Source organism: Balaenoptera acutorostrata, chromosome 5 (assembly GCF_949987535.1).
Source record: "Balaenoptera acutorostrata chromosome 5, mBalAcu1.1, whole genome shotgun sequence".
NCBI lineage: Eukaryota > Metazoa > Chordata > Mammalia > Artiodactyla > Balaenopteridae > Balaenoptera > Balaenoptera acutorostrata.
This window is the reverse complement of record NC_080068.1, coordinates 110,300,050-110,316,756: the sequence shown is the minus strand read 5'-3', so window position 1 is coordinate 110,316,756 and position 16,707 is coordinate 110,300,050. Positions and strand designations below refer to the sequence as shown.

The 16,707-nt window shown below is 35.4% G+C and overlaps 1 protein-coding gene across 3 annotated transcripts in view; it reads right to left on the bottom strand.

Moving 5' to 3' along the window:
• Positions 1-16,707, bottom strand: part of GSTCD (glutathione S-transferase C-terminal domain containing) — a 128,555-nt gene that overhangs the window by 23,414 nt on the left and 88,434 nt on the right. For 2 of the 3 annotated variants that reach the window (XM_007190986.2, XM_007190985.2), the window contains 3 exons: positions 5,711-5,826; positions 5,506-5,550; positions 3,380-3,508 (listed from right to left, as the gene is read on the bottom strand). In XM_007190986.2, coding sequence (XP_007191048.1) covers positions 3,380-3,508; positions 5,506-5,550; positions 5,711-5,826 — 290 coding nt within the window. Of the gene's footprint in view, positions 1-3,069; positions 3,208-3,379; positions 3,509-5,505; positions 5,551-5,710; positions 5,827-16,707 lie in introns of those variants that run through there. The other variant, XM_007190988.2, reaches the window with a different exon arrangement.

Below are 16,707 nucleotides of genomic sequence, written 5' to 3'. Positions count from 1 at the left end.
AGCATAATTTCCTCTCATCCTTTTTAATGCAGTTTTCACATGGTTGAGATCACACTGCACAGAGTAAAAAGAGGCCCAATTTTTTGAGTACTTCCTAAATGCTAGGCAACTTGCTAAGTGCTTCATGCACATTGTATCAACATCCCATGAGCCAGATATGTTACATCCATGTCATAGATGAAAAAACTGAGGATTGAGGATGAGGCCATACAACTAGTAAGTGGCCAAGCGGAGACTTTAGCACAAGTTAAATTCAATGTTAAAATGCATACTCTTAACTATTATGTTTATATAATTTTCTCTGTTTACCATTATAACTAACATTCCATGTCATTAACAGATCATTACAAATATCATGTAAATGAAAAATTTCAAAGCTCCCATATGATTAGGCCCCCTTCACTGAAGCCTTACAGTCAATAATATTTTAAAAGCCTCATAGTAATAATATTTAAAAAATCTTTGCAAATGTTAAGAGCAAGAATGGAATATCTTTGTTGTTCAAGTTGAAATGCATCTGGTTACTAGAGACTTTGAATGCTATTTATAAGCTTATTGGACATTTGTATTTCTAAAGAAATATATTTCTCAAATAAGCACAACGTAAATCAGAAACTACAAAATGCTCTTTGGAACAAACACTGTATTACCTCATTGATTCTGGTTACATGGGGGAGGCACAGCCCTTGGGGGTGATGGAAGACCTTGTTTAAAGACCTGAAAATATTTAGATTTGTTCTCTTCCATTATTTCAAGTCACACTAGTTTAACAACGTTAGTAAATCTATTCATTTTTGCCTGATATAGGTTATTGTATTAATGGAGATAAGACTAATAATTAGTATTTCAATTCTCATGTATAATTGATTTGTTTTAAGTTCTGCAAGATAGTTGGTTCGAAGACTTTAAAATCCTCCGCTTAAAATCTTGTTTACATCATTAACTTTTATGTCTAAAGAAAAACAGTAGAAGAAAAAGGCATTTACTAAGCAAAGATAAATGCCAACTAAACCCTTATCTGAAATACCACAAAATTGTGAATTAATGGAGTTTTCATGCATTTCTGATACCTGTTATTCTGATTTCCTCTCTAGTTACAGTATTTTCATTGGAATCTATTTAATACAAGAGTTAGAGCCACTGGTGCATTTGGTTTGATTTATCTAGTGACAATACTACAATTATCCTCCTAGGCAATTATATTCTTTTTTAAAATAAATTTATTTATTTTATTTTATTTATTTTTGGCTGCATTGGGTCTTCGTTGCTGAGCATGGGCTTTCTCTAGTTGCGGTGAGCGGCGCTACTCTTTGTTGCGGTGCGCAGGCTTCTCATTGTGGTGGCTTCTCCTTGCGAAGCATGGGCTCTAGGCACACAAGCTTCAGTAGCTGCGGCACGCGGGCTCAGTAGCTGTGGCTCTCGGGCTCTAGAGAGCAGGCTCAGTAGTTGTGGTGCACGGGCTTAGTTGCTCCGCGGCATGTGGGATCTTCCTGGACCAGGGCTCGAACCCGTGTCCCCTGAATTGGCAGGCAGATTCTTAACCACTGCACCACCAGGGAAGCCCACAAATTATATTCTTGAGAGTAAATCTAATTTTGGTTTAATCCTCCAAGTGATTTTAATTCATTTTCCATATATCTTGACAAAGTAATTATGAAAAAAAAAACCCATTATGGATACATTACTATGATATTTGGGAAAAATATCACTTCCCAAAATACATATACATTGTTAGTTGGTGTTAGTGAATTATATGACTTTGAAAGTTACAAGAATATGCCAGAATGATTTATCACTTTTAAGCCACAGAAGGGTAAAGAGATGTATGGCTGATAGGCTGGGAATTTTGTGATTTGAGAGGTGAGTAAATAGGCAGCAATATCTTGCTACCTTATACATTCTGCCTGGTGTACTGGTAACATGGGCATTGGTTTAATGGTTTGTTTTGTGGGAGAAGCTTTATCCTCTACCCCATCATTTATGTAAAATTTAAGCAGCATATAAATATATATTTAATTTGAATTTGCTGTATGAGATGTCTATATTTTCCTGAATATCCTTATTAACAGTTTTCTTAAAAGTTTACTTCTCTTTCTATAAGCTTGGCTTGAGATAACCAATCTATATTATACCTACAAAGGAAACAAACTATATACTTTTTAGGCTATAAAAATAACAATAAACCCCACAAATTTGCAGTAGTTGGTATTTAAGAAATGAATTTCATTGGACAAAAATCATAAGTACTACAAAAGGTCTGAACTTCTGAGACTGGACAAGAACTCCACCTAGACAAGCCCACTGTATATGTTATATGAACATATACAGTTGGGAATGCAAATTAGCACAATCTTCCTAGAAAGTGATTAGGCAAAGGTATCAAAAATCTTAAGTGATGCCTAAGATATACATAATAGTAACAATTACATTATAATAACAACAAAAGAGAAATACGATTAATGAGTAGGGAAAGTATTTATGACAATTTCAGGTAAAGCAGGACCTATGTAGTATGACCTCAACAATGTTAACATGTGTGCAAACATGCATTTGTTTGTGTGCATAAATACATAAAGACTAAAGGGTTTTGACAGTATTTATCTCTCACTAGCTGAAATACTGGTGATTCTTCCTTATACTATTATGTAGTTTTCTATATTGAGCACTTAGTCCTATAAAAATAAGAAAAACTTATTTAAAACAGATACAAGAACAGCAGCAATGTTAACATCTTAATGAAACTCAAATTCCACCAGCGCATACAACCCTGGGTTTAAGGGAACTGGCAGAATCACTTTATCTTCGGTCTCTTTAGTAGCATCAAACAGTAACAATTTGATCTGAAGGTTTCAGAAACATCACCAATATACTTTCTATTGGAAACTTAAAATACATGTAGATATCAAATCCTTGCTAAAGAAAGTGTTATCTAAAAGCAACTCTAGTATTTACAGGCTGTTAACAAGCTATTTTTTTTCCTATTATATTCTCTGTTTTTCTCTTCTTTCATTATCTTCTAAAAATGTAGAATAAACCAAGCGAAGTCATCTTCATTAGAATTCATTTATTCATTCAATTAGTAACTATTTTTAAGTACTTGCTATGTGTCAAACAATTTTTTAGGCACTGGAGATTCTGCAGTGAAGAAAATAAAGTTCTCGTCTGGTAGAGGAACAAATATTATCTCTACCATGTAATGATGAAATGCTGTGAATGAAGTAATATTCATTAATAGGCTAGACTTTATAGACAGTAGAAAACAAAAGTTATAAATTTCTTGTTTAGCAAAGAAAATAAAAGTATCACCTTTATTTACTCTAAGACATATTATTTTTCTTATTTAGTTAATTAAAGAAATTGAAATTGCTTGATTACTTACCCCAATATTAAATGTCCCTGTAAAATACTCCATATTTGCTTGAATGAACCAAATGTTGCTTAACCCTAGTTCGTCACTTCTCTTCTTAGCACGAATTAATGATAATTCCTTGTTTTCTATTAATGTAACCTAGATTGTACCCAGGAAACAATAGTATATTCAGTAACATAATTCAGACATTAGGGTAAAGTATTATTACTGTGTTTACTAGCTTTAATAATGTAGATCATATTATATTGATCCTTATCCTATGCCAGGAAGTAGGCCAGATAATATAGTACAAAAATGAACAAGGTCCTTGAACTCTTGAAGCTCCTAGATATAGTTGTATAAGTGAAACAGGCAATTATAATACAGTGAGTGATAAGTGTTTAATGAAAGACATATAATGTGTTATCAGAGCATGCAGACTGGATGACTAAGGGAGGTTTTAGTCATTTAATATGAAAGAGTAACATATTAACTGAGGCCTGAAAAGTGAATAGAAATCAGCTGCGGGAATAAAGGTGTGTTTCTAGCAGAGAGAGAAACGTATGAAGGCCCAAGATAAGAAAGATACGGTGTATTTGAAGAACTGAGAAAACTGGTATAGCTGGGGTACAGTGTGTGATGGTGACAGTGGAGGTAGGGAGACACGGTGTGGGGTGTAGGAATCAGGCTGGAGAGGTAACAGGAGCCAGATCATGTGCAATGAAAGGAGGTCTGGTTGCTGCAATGCATAGTATGGATTGGTGGGGGACAGGCAGAAGGCAGGGCAACAAGTTCAGAGCTTCTAACAGTAATCCAGGCCAAGGCAGGTGGGAGACCATCACTGGTTCAGATGGAGAAAAGTGGGCCAAGTTAAATCACTTTCATCACTATCATTCCTAGTTTGGTCCTTATTTTGTCCTTATGCTTGTCTTTATGGAAAAATCCTGGATCCCTTTGTATAAAAAGCCTGTCAGAGGATACTTGAGGTCAAAGGTTTTCCAGCCTTTATTCTAGTCAAGACTTCGTTTTTCCAGTTTCAACATTTCTAAGTTTCCAGAGCTGTTGGGAAGGGTAAAAAAGACACCATATCCCTGCCTGACTCTACATCTCCAGGATTCTGCTCTATGAGCTTTATTCCTCTTACTCCAACCATGAAATTGTTGTTTTCCTTAGTGATGAAACGAACATCTGCCTGTTTCTCCCAGTATTCCTCATTTATTTTGCTCTTTATTTTCTAAGAAAGATAAAGAATAATACTCTCTACTCTCTATCATTCTGCTACATATCATTCTGGCTAGTCTATGAGTTCTTCCACATTTTTTCTTCTGAAAATAATCACTTTAATTATTTTGTAATTTCCGGAGAGCTCACTAACAAAGGATCTGCCCCAGTTCAATCATCAGATTCTAGACTTCTATGCTGAAAGATGGTCACTGTGAGGAAATGATTTAATATTACAGAAGACTAAAAGCAGCACTAACTTCTAACAAATGGTGGCAACAATCGTATAAATTATGGTACATTTACTTAAAAACATATTATGCAGTCACATTTTAAGTGCTATTTTAATGGTGATATTTGAAATTATCTGCAATAGCGAAAAACATTTATGATATAAGATTGAGTGAAAGCAGGGGATTGAAATTGTACTTGCATTTTTAGAATTTGCAGCAATAAGCATCCTCATGAACAATGACAAAGAGAACATGGGGAGAAATGCATTTGGTGCATCAGTTGGTAGATTTGGGGTTTATCTTTTTCTTTAAAAAATGTTGTTGTTACAATTCTGACACAATGAATAAAAATCAAGCTACCAAAGAATATGCTCAACAAGTTTCAGAAGCTAGTATTTCCAGTATAAAACTATGTTGACAATTAAACTTCATCATTAATTATTTTATTTAAGAGTGGAATAATTATTTCTTTTAAAAATTATTTAAAACTACAGCCCTTTTATAAAAAATAAAAAATGTAGTGGTCCTACTTACTTTTCTCCCCTATGATTCTGAATCTTAGAAGTTTAGTTCAAAGAAATATAAAATGCCTGTGCCACATATTTGACCTGGGTGAATGATTATAAACTCAAAGGGGAGGAAAAAGCCAGACTCAGCTAACTGAATTGTGTAGTTTCCTTTCGTCTATTATTCAGACTTTACCTGGCATGATGGCAGCATGTGAGCAAGGACAATCCCAACATGGCCCTGAAAAAGGAAAAAAAAGAAACAAGTTAACTTTGGTTTCTGAGGCTTTTGTTTATTCTGAGACAATAATCTTGCCAAATAAAAACATGACATTTAATGTAGTATAGTAAAGTCACATCATCTTGGAAAGGCTAAAGAGAATAAAGGAGAGATAGAATACCCCGCCGCTGCAGAAATCCACAATTCTGTCACCAGGTTTGGCCTGATTTGTCACCACATAAACAAGGTTGTTTAACTGTTGCTGCTTCCTCAAAGCTCGATCACTGGACATTTTACCTGGGAAAGACAAGAGATGAAGACGATGACACGTTATATGTTGTAGGGGACTGAGATGGCACTCGTGGGCTAGACTAGCAACCTACAGGAAGAGCGGTACAGATGTAAGGGGATTACACATTCCATGTAATCCACCATGAGAGGATTAGAGAACTGGAACCCAGAGGTGAACTCTATTTTGCTTCTTTTTACTTTTATTCCTACCCAACTTTTCTTTCAATAGTCATTAACAGAAAATCTATGAAAAAATGGCTTTGAAAGAGAGGAAACAATAAGTGAAACATTAACTTCAGAGTCATAAACAAAGTGTTCAGTAAATGTTTACTGGATGAATAAAAAATTAACAGTAATAATCTCTTCCCTCTATCCCTCTCCGAGACATAGTGTAAAGATTACCTAGTTTCAGCACATTGCTTAAATCGCCTTGGAGGAAAGAGACCTATAATAATAGAAACATTTTTATTATTTAACTGGCACATCCGTGAACTCTTAATTCTTCTCGTTAGGACACTTGGAACACAGGTGTCACATTGTGTAAAATACATCAATGGTTATTGTATTTAGAAATAAATTAGATTTTCTTATTTCTGCTTTGAAACTTCCTTTCCTCATGAGTGTGTCAGACACAGAAATTTAATGCAATTAGAGATTGAGGATAGGGCATTTCCAAGTACAAAATGCCTTGGGCCTAGCAGCATGGAAACATCTTAACTTTTCTTTCAAAAGCTACTAGTTAAGTCCACTAAAATATCTTCAGAAGAATGCATAAAATTATTTGTTTTTACATATTTCAAATGTACTGTTTGTAAGAGCAAGATTAAGAAAATGTAAGAGAGTAGCTCTCAGTGATATAGATAAAAGAAAAAACCCAGATAATCTTTTTGGCTTGATCAAAAATTATATACCTATACAAAGTTTCCCCACTCCATTTTCACAGAAAAATTGCATGGCTTTCTTCTTTTCTGTTTTCCTTCTTTCTTATGTTACTAAAATTAAAACATTGGGAAACTTTTAGGAAAAAATAGAAAATGTGGATTTAAAAAGATCTATATGAGAGAAGAAGTCCATAATCTCATAATTCATAGGTAATATTTCTGTATATATGTACTTCCAGCTATACCCGTAAGTTCATAATTTTCTAGATGGCATAGGAAACATTATAATATAAATCTTTCTGTGCCCATGAATTTGTTTCTACACTACAAGTTTTAATGGCTGCATAGTACTTTATTAACTATCTATACACAACTTATTTAACCAATTTCCTATTGTAACAATGCGGTCATCATCATACAACTGAATCATTGTGTGTATTCTTAATTATTTAGCACGGCCTAGTGTGAATTTCAAACATGAAAAGCATTTAAATCAATTGTTGGGTGACTTCATTTGTGAAGACAGTTTCATGTAGCTTTAAAAAAATTATTTTCACTTTTCTCTAATAATATAATGGCAAAATATTTACACAGAGTTAGTGAAAGCCCTTGTGATCCCACCTTCAGTGGATAGCCGCTCCTAAGAGGTTTTATTATGACAATTTTCAAACACAAGGCAAAGTTGAAAGAATTAAGATTCAGTGAATGGCTCTATACCCTCCACCTAGATTCTACCATTAACAACTTACTAGACTTGGTTCATCGCACTTCTATCTATCTATCCACCCCTCTATCCATTCAGTCATAAATCCACCTAATTATTTATTTTTATTATGGCAATGCAGTTTTGATTTGGAGGAAGAAGAATAAGAACACGGAAGGGGAGGAAGAAGGGGGGATCAGAAGGCAAAAAGGAAAAGTACTTTTGAGGCCCGTAGGAGAGCGAGGGTCACAACGGCTGCTATTAAAGGGGGCCACCACGAGGCAAGAAATGAGCACAAGCATTTTAGTCTTTGCTCTGTTTGTGGATTTCTTAACAGTTCTTAGACAAAGGATTTTCATAAAACAAAGTCAAAAGAAATTATCACTTTGTTATAAAGCAGAAACTAACACACCATTGTAAAGCAATTATACTCCAATAAAGATGTAAAAAAAAAAAAAAGAACAAGGAGATAAGAAAATAAAACTTATTTAATGGAATATCTAATAATAAGTTCTGTACTGTACTTCTATTAGATATTTAGAATGACCTAACTTTCTTAGGTCTGTTTCAAAAGCAAATGTTTATGAAGATCTGTTTTTCTTGCTAAGCCTGCCTCTTTGCATATGAAGAATCTGTGCTTAAATGAAGGTTGAAGGCAAAGAGGTACCTTTCAGGTTTGTGTTTAAATAGAGAGACTATTAAGCTGCCCATAATATTCACAGGTTGGGCTAAAAATACACTAGCATGATGCCTCAGTGCTTTATGGAAAAACTGCCTCTAATAAAGCATTCCTCCTCACCATTCTAGTTTTATAAGTAAATAGAGAAACACATTGAACAAGAAAGTGGTATTTTGAGACACCGTATTCATTTAAAAACCAAATCCTACTTTCTATTTATATCCAACATTCTTGTGCCTGACACTATTTACAAGCATAAAAATATTTACATATTTATTTATTTATTTATTTTTGGCTATGTTGGGTCTTTGTTGCTGTGCGTGGACTTTCTCTAGTTGCGGTGAGTGGGGGCTACTCTTCGTTGCGGTCCGCGGGCTTCTCATTGTCGTGGCTTCTCTTGTTGCGGAGCACGGGCTCTAGGCGCACGTGCTTCAGTAGTTGTACACAGGCTCAGTAGTTGTGGCTCGTGGGCTCTAGTGCGCAGGCTCAGCAGTTGTGGCGCACAGGCTTAGTTGCCCGGCGGCATGTGGGATCTTCCCGGACCAGGGATTGAACCTGTGTCCCCTGCATTGGCAGGTGGATTCTTAACCACTGTGCCACCAGGGAAGTCCCTATATTTTTAACTTGACTAAAAACGATGGTTCTTTAGGTGTCATCATGGAAAAACAAAACTCAAGAATCAAATGTTTTAATACAAATGATCTTATTTGTCCTGCAACGTAATCCTCCTACAGTGGAGTCTTCTCCTTGTCTAATTCAAGTTAGGAGGAACCTGATTAGACAACTTCAATGTTGTTTGCATTACCCAAAAAGAAAGTACAAGGAAAGGTAAAGGAGACAATTTTTAAACTAAGGAAGAGCCATACTAGGACACCTGCATTTTTGGTCAGTTCAAAGCATCAAATAAAGCAGAAAAAAAAAAAAAAAGCCATGGATGGAAAATGTGTACATGTGCAGCCAGGACACCTGTTCAGTCTAGTAAATTGTGCTTAAGATCAGGCAGCTCTTAATTTATTCTTTCTTAGTCTGAAGCAACAAAGTACCTTGAATATTATAATTTACTGGTAAAAGGAAAATGGTTGGGTGCTTGGATACATATTAGACTTTATTTGCTGTTTTGTTTTCCAAGTATTTCTTGGAGATGTAGTATACCACCCACATTCTGTGAATTTTTAAAAAATATAATTAAATATGGAGACAAAGAAAAGGGCTAAAACTAATGGTTCAGAGATTTTTAAAATATGTTTTTGTTTGAAAAGCTATAAAACCAAGAGAGCAAGAGTAAATTTCTTCAACAGTGATGGGTGTAGTACAGAGGTTGTAGAGAAGGTGTGAGACAATTGAATACACAAGGTGGCACCAACAGAACCTTTGGCAGGTGAGAAGGAAGGTGACAACCACAAATTTTAATGTTTTTAAGAGGCCTGATTAACAACATTAAGACAAGCTGATGAATGGTCATTTATCATGTTTCATAGGGCAATGGACAGTGAAGGCCAAGCTCCACCTTCCGGGTAGCTATGGTTTTCATGCTTGGAACCGTCACTAAACTCCTACTATATGCCCAGCATATAGTACCAGTACCTTGTCCAGGTACTGAGGACACAACTCAAAGTGAATAAGACATAGTCCCTGTCCTTCAGGAGCTAAGAAGGTATCTAAGAAGACGGTATGGTGTGCATTATGTGCAAAGGTATGTGCACTGCAGATAAAGAACTAACTGAGACATCACAGAGGATTTTGCAGAGATGTGGGGCATTTCAGCTGAGTCTTTAAGGAGGAACAGAAACTTGCCAGGTAGAATGGCAGGGAAAGCATGATATGATATGGCATACTTAGGGGGAAAATGCAATTGCTCACTTGTGCTTGAAAATGATGATCAATGGGAAGGTGGTAGAGCATAAGATAGAACTGAAAATTTGGTAGGGATAGATGGGAAAGGGCATTGCTTGTTATCTTGCCTCTCTGGGCTGTACAGAAAACATGGCCTTGCTTTAATACTTAATATGTATGCTTAGAGCTCCTTACAGACAAGTTCTCTTTGAATAGACAGCTCTGTTATTTTTACATTATTCCATACTAAAGATGTTTTTTTATATTGCTAGCCTGCATCATTTTTATTCTGGATAGAGTATATCCCCAAAGTAGATAGAATTATTCATAAAATTATGTGGAGCATTCAACCTCAACTGATGCTAATGTCATTAAATGATTTAATTAAGAAAATGGAATTGAATGAATTGAGCTCACTGAATCATTTTGAGCTCTGCTGTTCTAGATGAGAAAGCCTCTGGACTCCGTATTGGATTGTCCTTCCCACTCTCCTTCCCAGGCTCCTCTCCCCGTGGCAGTCCCTGAAATGCTGTGCTCACCAGGTTCTGTCTCTGTGCCATAGCTCATCACTGAGTGTGATTTTCTTGAGTATACTACTAAAGTCCCTTCCAAAACTGCCTACGAAAATACCTGTCCTTGCTTAAAATACCTTTAAAGGCTCCCCTCTGCCTTATGAAAAAAGTCCTGACTTCTTGGCAAAGGCCTTTAATGATCTGGGCCCTGTTAATTTGCCGACCTTACCTTCTGCTACTTTCATAATATATCCCCTATGTTCCAGCCTCTCTGAACAATGGATATAGTTCCTTGAATTTATCATGGCTGGTGAGTCAAGTTGCTTTATAAATTTGTTCTCTTTGCTTGAAACCTATTCCTCACTCCTGGCTACATTGACATGTATTCCTTTTGTAATAAGTTTTTTTTTTTTTTAAAGACAAAAGAGAAAAAAGTTACTTTTTCAAACTATTTATTATATTTCCTGTTATTATTAACTACTGAAGAAGTTTTCTTATTATAAAATGATTTACCTAGGCATTATTCATTATACCAACTACCCAAAAAGGACCATTAGCTGAAATTGCTTCTGTCTGCATGAAATAGATACAGATGATTTTTCCTGGAACTACATAAACTTGGGCCCAATTAAATGGATAGAGTATTAGGAGACTGACAGGCACATAACAGGAGCTTAATAAAAGTTTAATGAATGATTTTTCTCTATAATTATGACTTAGCATTTCAAGGCAGTAAGTTAACTTTTGCACATATTAAGTATGAAAACAAATTCAACTGTATTTGAAAATACACTGTATTGAAATAGAAAAGGAAGTCAACTATGAAACAATATTAAAACTGGGGATGGAAAAGTTTCCAAAAACTTTAATGAGGGAATAAGAAAGTTGCCTTTAAAGCTATACCAAAAACTAGAACAGCGTAAATAAAATTCCTGTAGAAACTCCTGAGAAGCATGAAACTAAGCAGCAACATAAAGTTTACATTTTAGGTTAGGGCAACCTTGTTTTAAATTTTGGAAATGACTTCTTGGAAATACTGAAAATTTAGAATAGGTGGAATTTACATTTTTTAAAGCCAGTTGCAGGTTGCATCACTAATCCTCTTAGCCATACTGACCCCAGAGTGACAATACTCTTGCAACAGTGGATACCTTTTCCCTCTCTCCCCCATCCCCAGCCCATTCACACATCCCACAGTGCAGTCTATGAAATCAGTAATACTGTAACAGTGTGATGGCATTTTCACTCTGATAGTTTTGTTATAGATATTATGAGTTGTCAATAATTATCAATTAGAAATTCAAAATTCAAAAGAAGCCAGTTTATTCCTCTCTAAATTGAGGAACACTGACCTCATAAAAATCTCTTTCTCAATCAATCATTCAACCAACAAATCAACCAACTAACTTGACCTACACAGAACTGTTCTAGACAATGTTAGGGTCACAAAGATGTCTATCGCTTGATTTCTGTCCTTAATGAACTTCTACCTAATTTAAAATAGTACAAAAACCTTATATATGACCTTAGAAGATGTATTTTATTAACCACATTGTACAGTATTTTTAATGACATTTTAACAGCCCTAACTTACAAAAATCCATACTTCTTTCATTAAAGCTTCTAAAATGACTGATAATTGTTTATATGATGCTTTGCAGTTTTTAAGCACTTGCACATTTGACACATCATCTAACCTCAATATTGTCAGGTTGCTAGGTGGATAACCTGTTCCTTGTTTTACAAATGAGGATACAGCACTGAAGAGGTTGCTCAAACTTAGCATTTGTTTAAAGACGCACAGCTGGTAGGCAGTGAACATGGGATTCTAACCAAGGATTTCTAACTTTAGGTTCAGTCTTCTTTGCAATATGGTCAGCCATTTCTTAAGCAGATGACTTTGTGATTTCAGAATTTCAGGGCTGGTCCTTTTTTTCTTTTACCTGTTCAAGGAAATGAGGTGCTTTCTAGCAGGGAAATGAGGGATATCCCTAACAATTATATCTTAGGGAAAAAAAGTGAATTCTTCAGAATCAGTCATAAAATGCATTTTATTTCAGTTTTCCTCTAAATAAAATTTCCAAAAGCAGGCTTACCAGTAAAAAGGATCAATTTAAGTTCTGAACTTCAATATTTTGGAATATATCACTAAGGCATTATCTGCAGGTCTCATAAATCACTCTGTTTAATGAATTGAACTTTGAGTGTCACCCTTTCCAGAAAAAGACCATTTCCTCACCTTGGAACTGTAGCAACCTTTTAAATTTTATAGAAAAGTGATCTGGGGAGGTTGAGCAATCAATTTGTTGCAAAATTGGATTATCCAGGAGGAAAAACTGAAAATAGATTGGGATGATCTTTCGCGTTTTAGTACTGCAGGTGCTGACAAATATAGCATGCACCTTCACCCTTCCATATCTAATTCCAGGGCATCTTTTAAAAAAACAATAACTACAAGTACTTAGGCAAGATGCACAGTTGAGGAACAATAGTTGAAGAAAGTATAGCCACATTATTTGCCAAATCAAAACTTCTGTTTGTTTATAAAAAAGCTTAGATACATTGAATAGTGGAAATTTTAAAACTTCTTATTCCTGCTATTTTTTTTCCTCTAAGATGAATAAAACATTTTGACTTCAGAATACCAGACACCAGGGTTAATTGAACACATATATTTTCATTTCATTCAAATGCTATTTATACCACACAAAGTAATTGTTTCTTTGCCCTGGAATTTAGTTAAAAAAACATTTCACAATATCTTCCAACTTGCCCACAAGACCAAATTGAAATGCTTTAGAACAAAAAAAGTTAACTCTAGAAAATAGGTATTTATTTCTTCTCCCTTTTTTTTTGGAGGCTTAAGTTAACAACAGTAAGGTATTTTAATAGTTCCATTAACTTTTGAGATCATTCAAGTAATCCTCAATTTGAGTTCTAATTTGATGTGTTTCACTGTTTTTCGGTTAAATGATAGTAGCCTGCAATGGTGAGTGTTAACTTTCCTGGAGTCTACTGATTTTCTAAAAATAGCTTCTCTTATATACATAGTATTTTAATTTCTACTATGATATGACCCATAGGTTTTCTTGTTTGATTTATTCATATATTTTATTCTGATTAAAAAAAAATGAAAATGAATATATCTAAGGTGACATGGCTCTATATTCTTTGATAATATTAATACTATATTAATATGCAGCATTCCCATCAAGAGGTGGCATCTGTGTCTGTTCCCTTGACTTGAGCTCTACGACCACTTGACCAGTGCAATATAGAAGAAAGACTGTGCTCATTTCTGGTAGCTTCCATGTCCTATCTTTTGAGACACTTGCTCTTGGAACACAGCACCGTGCTTTAGGAAGCCAAGCCTCCCCAGCTGATGCTGTATGAACAAACAAGCTTTCCCACCAAGTCCTACCTAAGTTGAAGATTTGTGAATAAGATAGATAATTGTTATTTAAATGCACTAAGTTTTGTGGTGCATTTATGCAGCTATAGATCATCTGAACAACATCCTAAATTGGGCTTGTAAGGATTATCATCACTGAATAGTATTTATTAAGTCATCTACCTATACATGGAATGGTGCTGGATACTATGACAATAACCAAAATAGAAAATAGTTATTATACCTAAGAGTTAAGAGCTCAAGGCAGTGGTATTCATTGCAAGCTACAGAGGGACTCCTCTATAAACCTGAAAGGCAGTCTTGAATTCCAGCCCTACTATTCCTTTTCTCTTTCTAATGGTCCTAACCCTCATGAGCCTAACTGTAAAGACTGCTGGGATCTCAGCAGCAAGGGATGGTGCAAAGAAAAGGATTATGGTAACTAACCCAGGTACAGGCATGGGTAGGGATGGGGACCGTGATCCAAATAGGTGTTGCACATGTGGGTGGCAGGGCTTATACTAAATCATAAGAGATGACAGATCTAAAAGAACAAGGCTGCACTGAAACTGCACCATTTGGGAGGTTGGAGTTTACTGATACATGGACACACTGATTCAGGGCCTGGGTAGAGCAGGGTAAGACAGGTACTGATCTTTTTTTTCCTAAACTGGAATTTTGTATATTCCTCCCATTCTCTGGTTCTTTCATTATAACCTCTACAGAGTAGTTTATTAATTTAGCAAAAGTTTTTAAGAACTCATTATATGTCTAGTCTTGATCAAGGAGCTAGGACACCATGGTGAACAAGGGAGATTCTTTTATTTCAGAGAAGGGAGTTTGACATCAAACAATTAAATCAAGTGATAAATGATATGCAGAAAATTAAAATAGAATGATATGGTTGAAATTGACTTGGTGAATATTTTAGATTAGGTGGTCAGGAAAAGCCTTACTGAGCAAGCAACAAAACTGAGATCTGAATGACAAGAATCCAGTCATGGGAAACAGGAGGAAAGACACTCCATATAAAGAGAACTGCTGATGTAGTCATCAGGTGGAGAGGAGCTAAAGAATGCTTGAGGAAGATAATTATAATTTTATATATATATATTTATCCTTATCACTAATATATAAATAAAGTCACTGATTGGATATTCTTATTTGCTGGTATTAGCACAACTGAAGGATTATTATGTGCTAAGCATGTTTCATTTATTGTTTCAATCTTCTGTCATGAGGTTGGTACTGTTACTTCATTGTCAGATGAGTAAATGTGAAAAAAAAAAAAAAAAAGGTAACTTGCCTTGGTCACGCAGTTACTCCATGCTAAAGCCAGGGTTTGAATCTTGCCAGTCTCATTCCAGCGCCTGTGTTCCTATCCACCACCCCAGGAATCACAGATCTGTATTAGTAAAATTTTTTTGAATAGGACACAAATATATATGGGACTATCAATTTGTCTGTTAAATATTTGTCTGTTAAAGTTTACTGTCTTTTTTAGAAAAACAAATAGAACTTATTTTCTATTTTAGTATACACTATGCTGTTTCCTCTGTGTGGTATAGATACATGTTTCATCTGTATTTCGACAGCAGAGAAATTTTCATCATTATCAAATATCATTCTTTTGTATTTTGGTAATATACTTAATTCTAATCCCAAAATCAGCATGAAAGGCATGCTAAAGTCAACTTTTCAGGGAACTGTCATGCAATGAGAATGCTGGAGTTGAATTATATGTGCATAAATGGCTTTGACATAGTAAAAAAGAGTAATTCAGGACTTATCTGGGTGGTTACTGAATATTCAGGGCAAGTGCTCCCTTTGGTCACAACCAAAGTTCAATAAATATGAATATTCCTATATCTTCATTGCTTAGACTTTTAAGTGTAAAAGTAATGGCCAATAGCAAATTAAAAACTCTAGTGTGTGAGTATGCACAAATGTACATAACAAAACCAACCAACCAACCAACCAAATAGCCAAAATAATCACAGCATTCTTGGCATTTACTTGGTAAAGGAATGCTTCCCAGATTCACACGATCATTAAAAATAATTTTCAGAAACCCAGAACAGAAGAACCTGGAAGTAAATTTGAAGTAACAGGATGGGTAGACCTTTCTTATTAGAAAGAAGTTTTTTTTCTCTCCCTCCTCTAGTGGTTCGAAATACCATATCCATAGCAAAGACACCCAAATCTATAATTTAGCTAACACTGCTCTCTGGAACTCTACGTTGGATCTAGATCAGGTTTTCCAATTGCATCTTTAATATCTCTGTTTATGCCAGTCAGGGACCTCAAACCAAACATGTCCAAAACCCAAACTCATTTATCTTCCATTATGAAAACTGTTTCTTTTCTGGAATCCTCTCTATTTGTTAATGGTACCACCATCTATTCATCCTCCTCCGCCCAAAGCCATATCCTCAGTTCACAGTCTTTTTATTTCTCACTTTTACTACTGCAACTGTCTTCTAATTAAACACTCTGTCCTACATTCTCACCTTTTCGTACCCATTTTTCAAAAGATGCAAATGTGTTCATGCTACTCCCCTTCCTGCAAGTCTTCAACGGCCCACGGCTGACAGACCAGATTTTAAACACCGAGACGTCATTGTCTGACCCAGCTTACTTCCTGCCGCCTCTTTACTCCTGCCCTTTCACCATTCTTTGGTCAGATATAACCACCAGGTATTCTCCAAATGCACCAGGCTCTGTCACTTTTCTGAGGTTTTAAACATATTATTTGCTTTGTCATGCATACCACTGTCCCAGAGATTACAAACTGTTTTTGGAACACTAGCCCCTTAGGATATTAAGAGATATTGGGAGGGAAACAAAGTGGCTTCCATCAGGTAGCCTTAGCAAATTCATATATTATC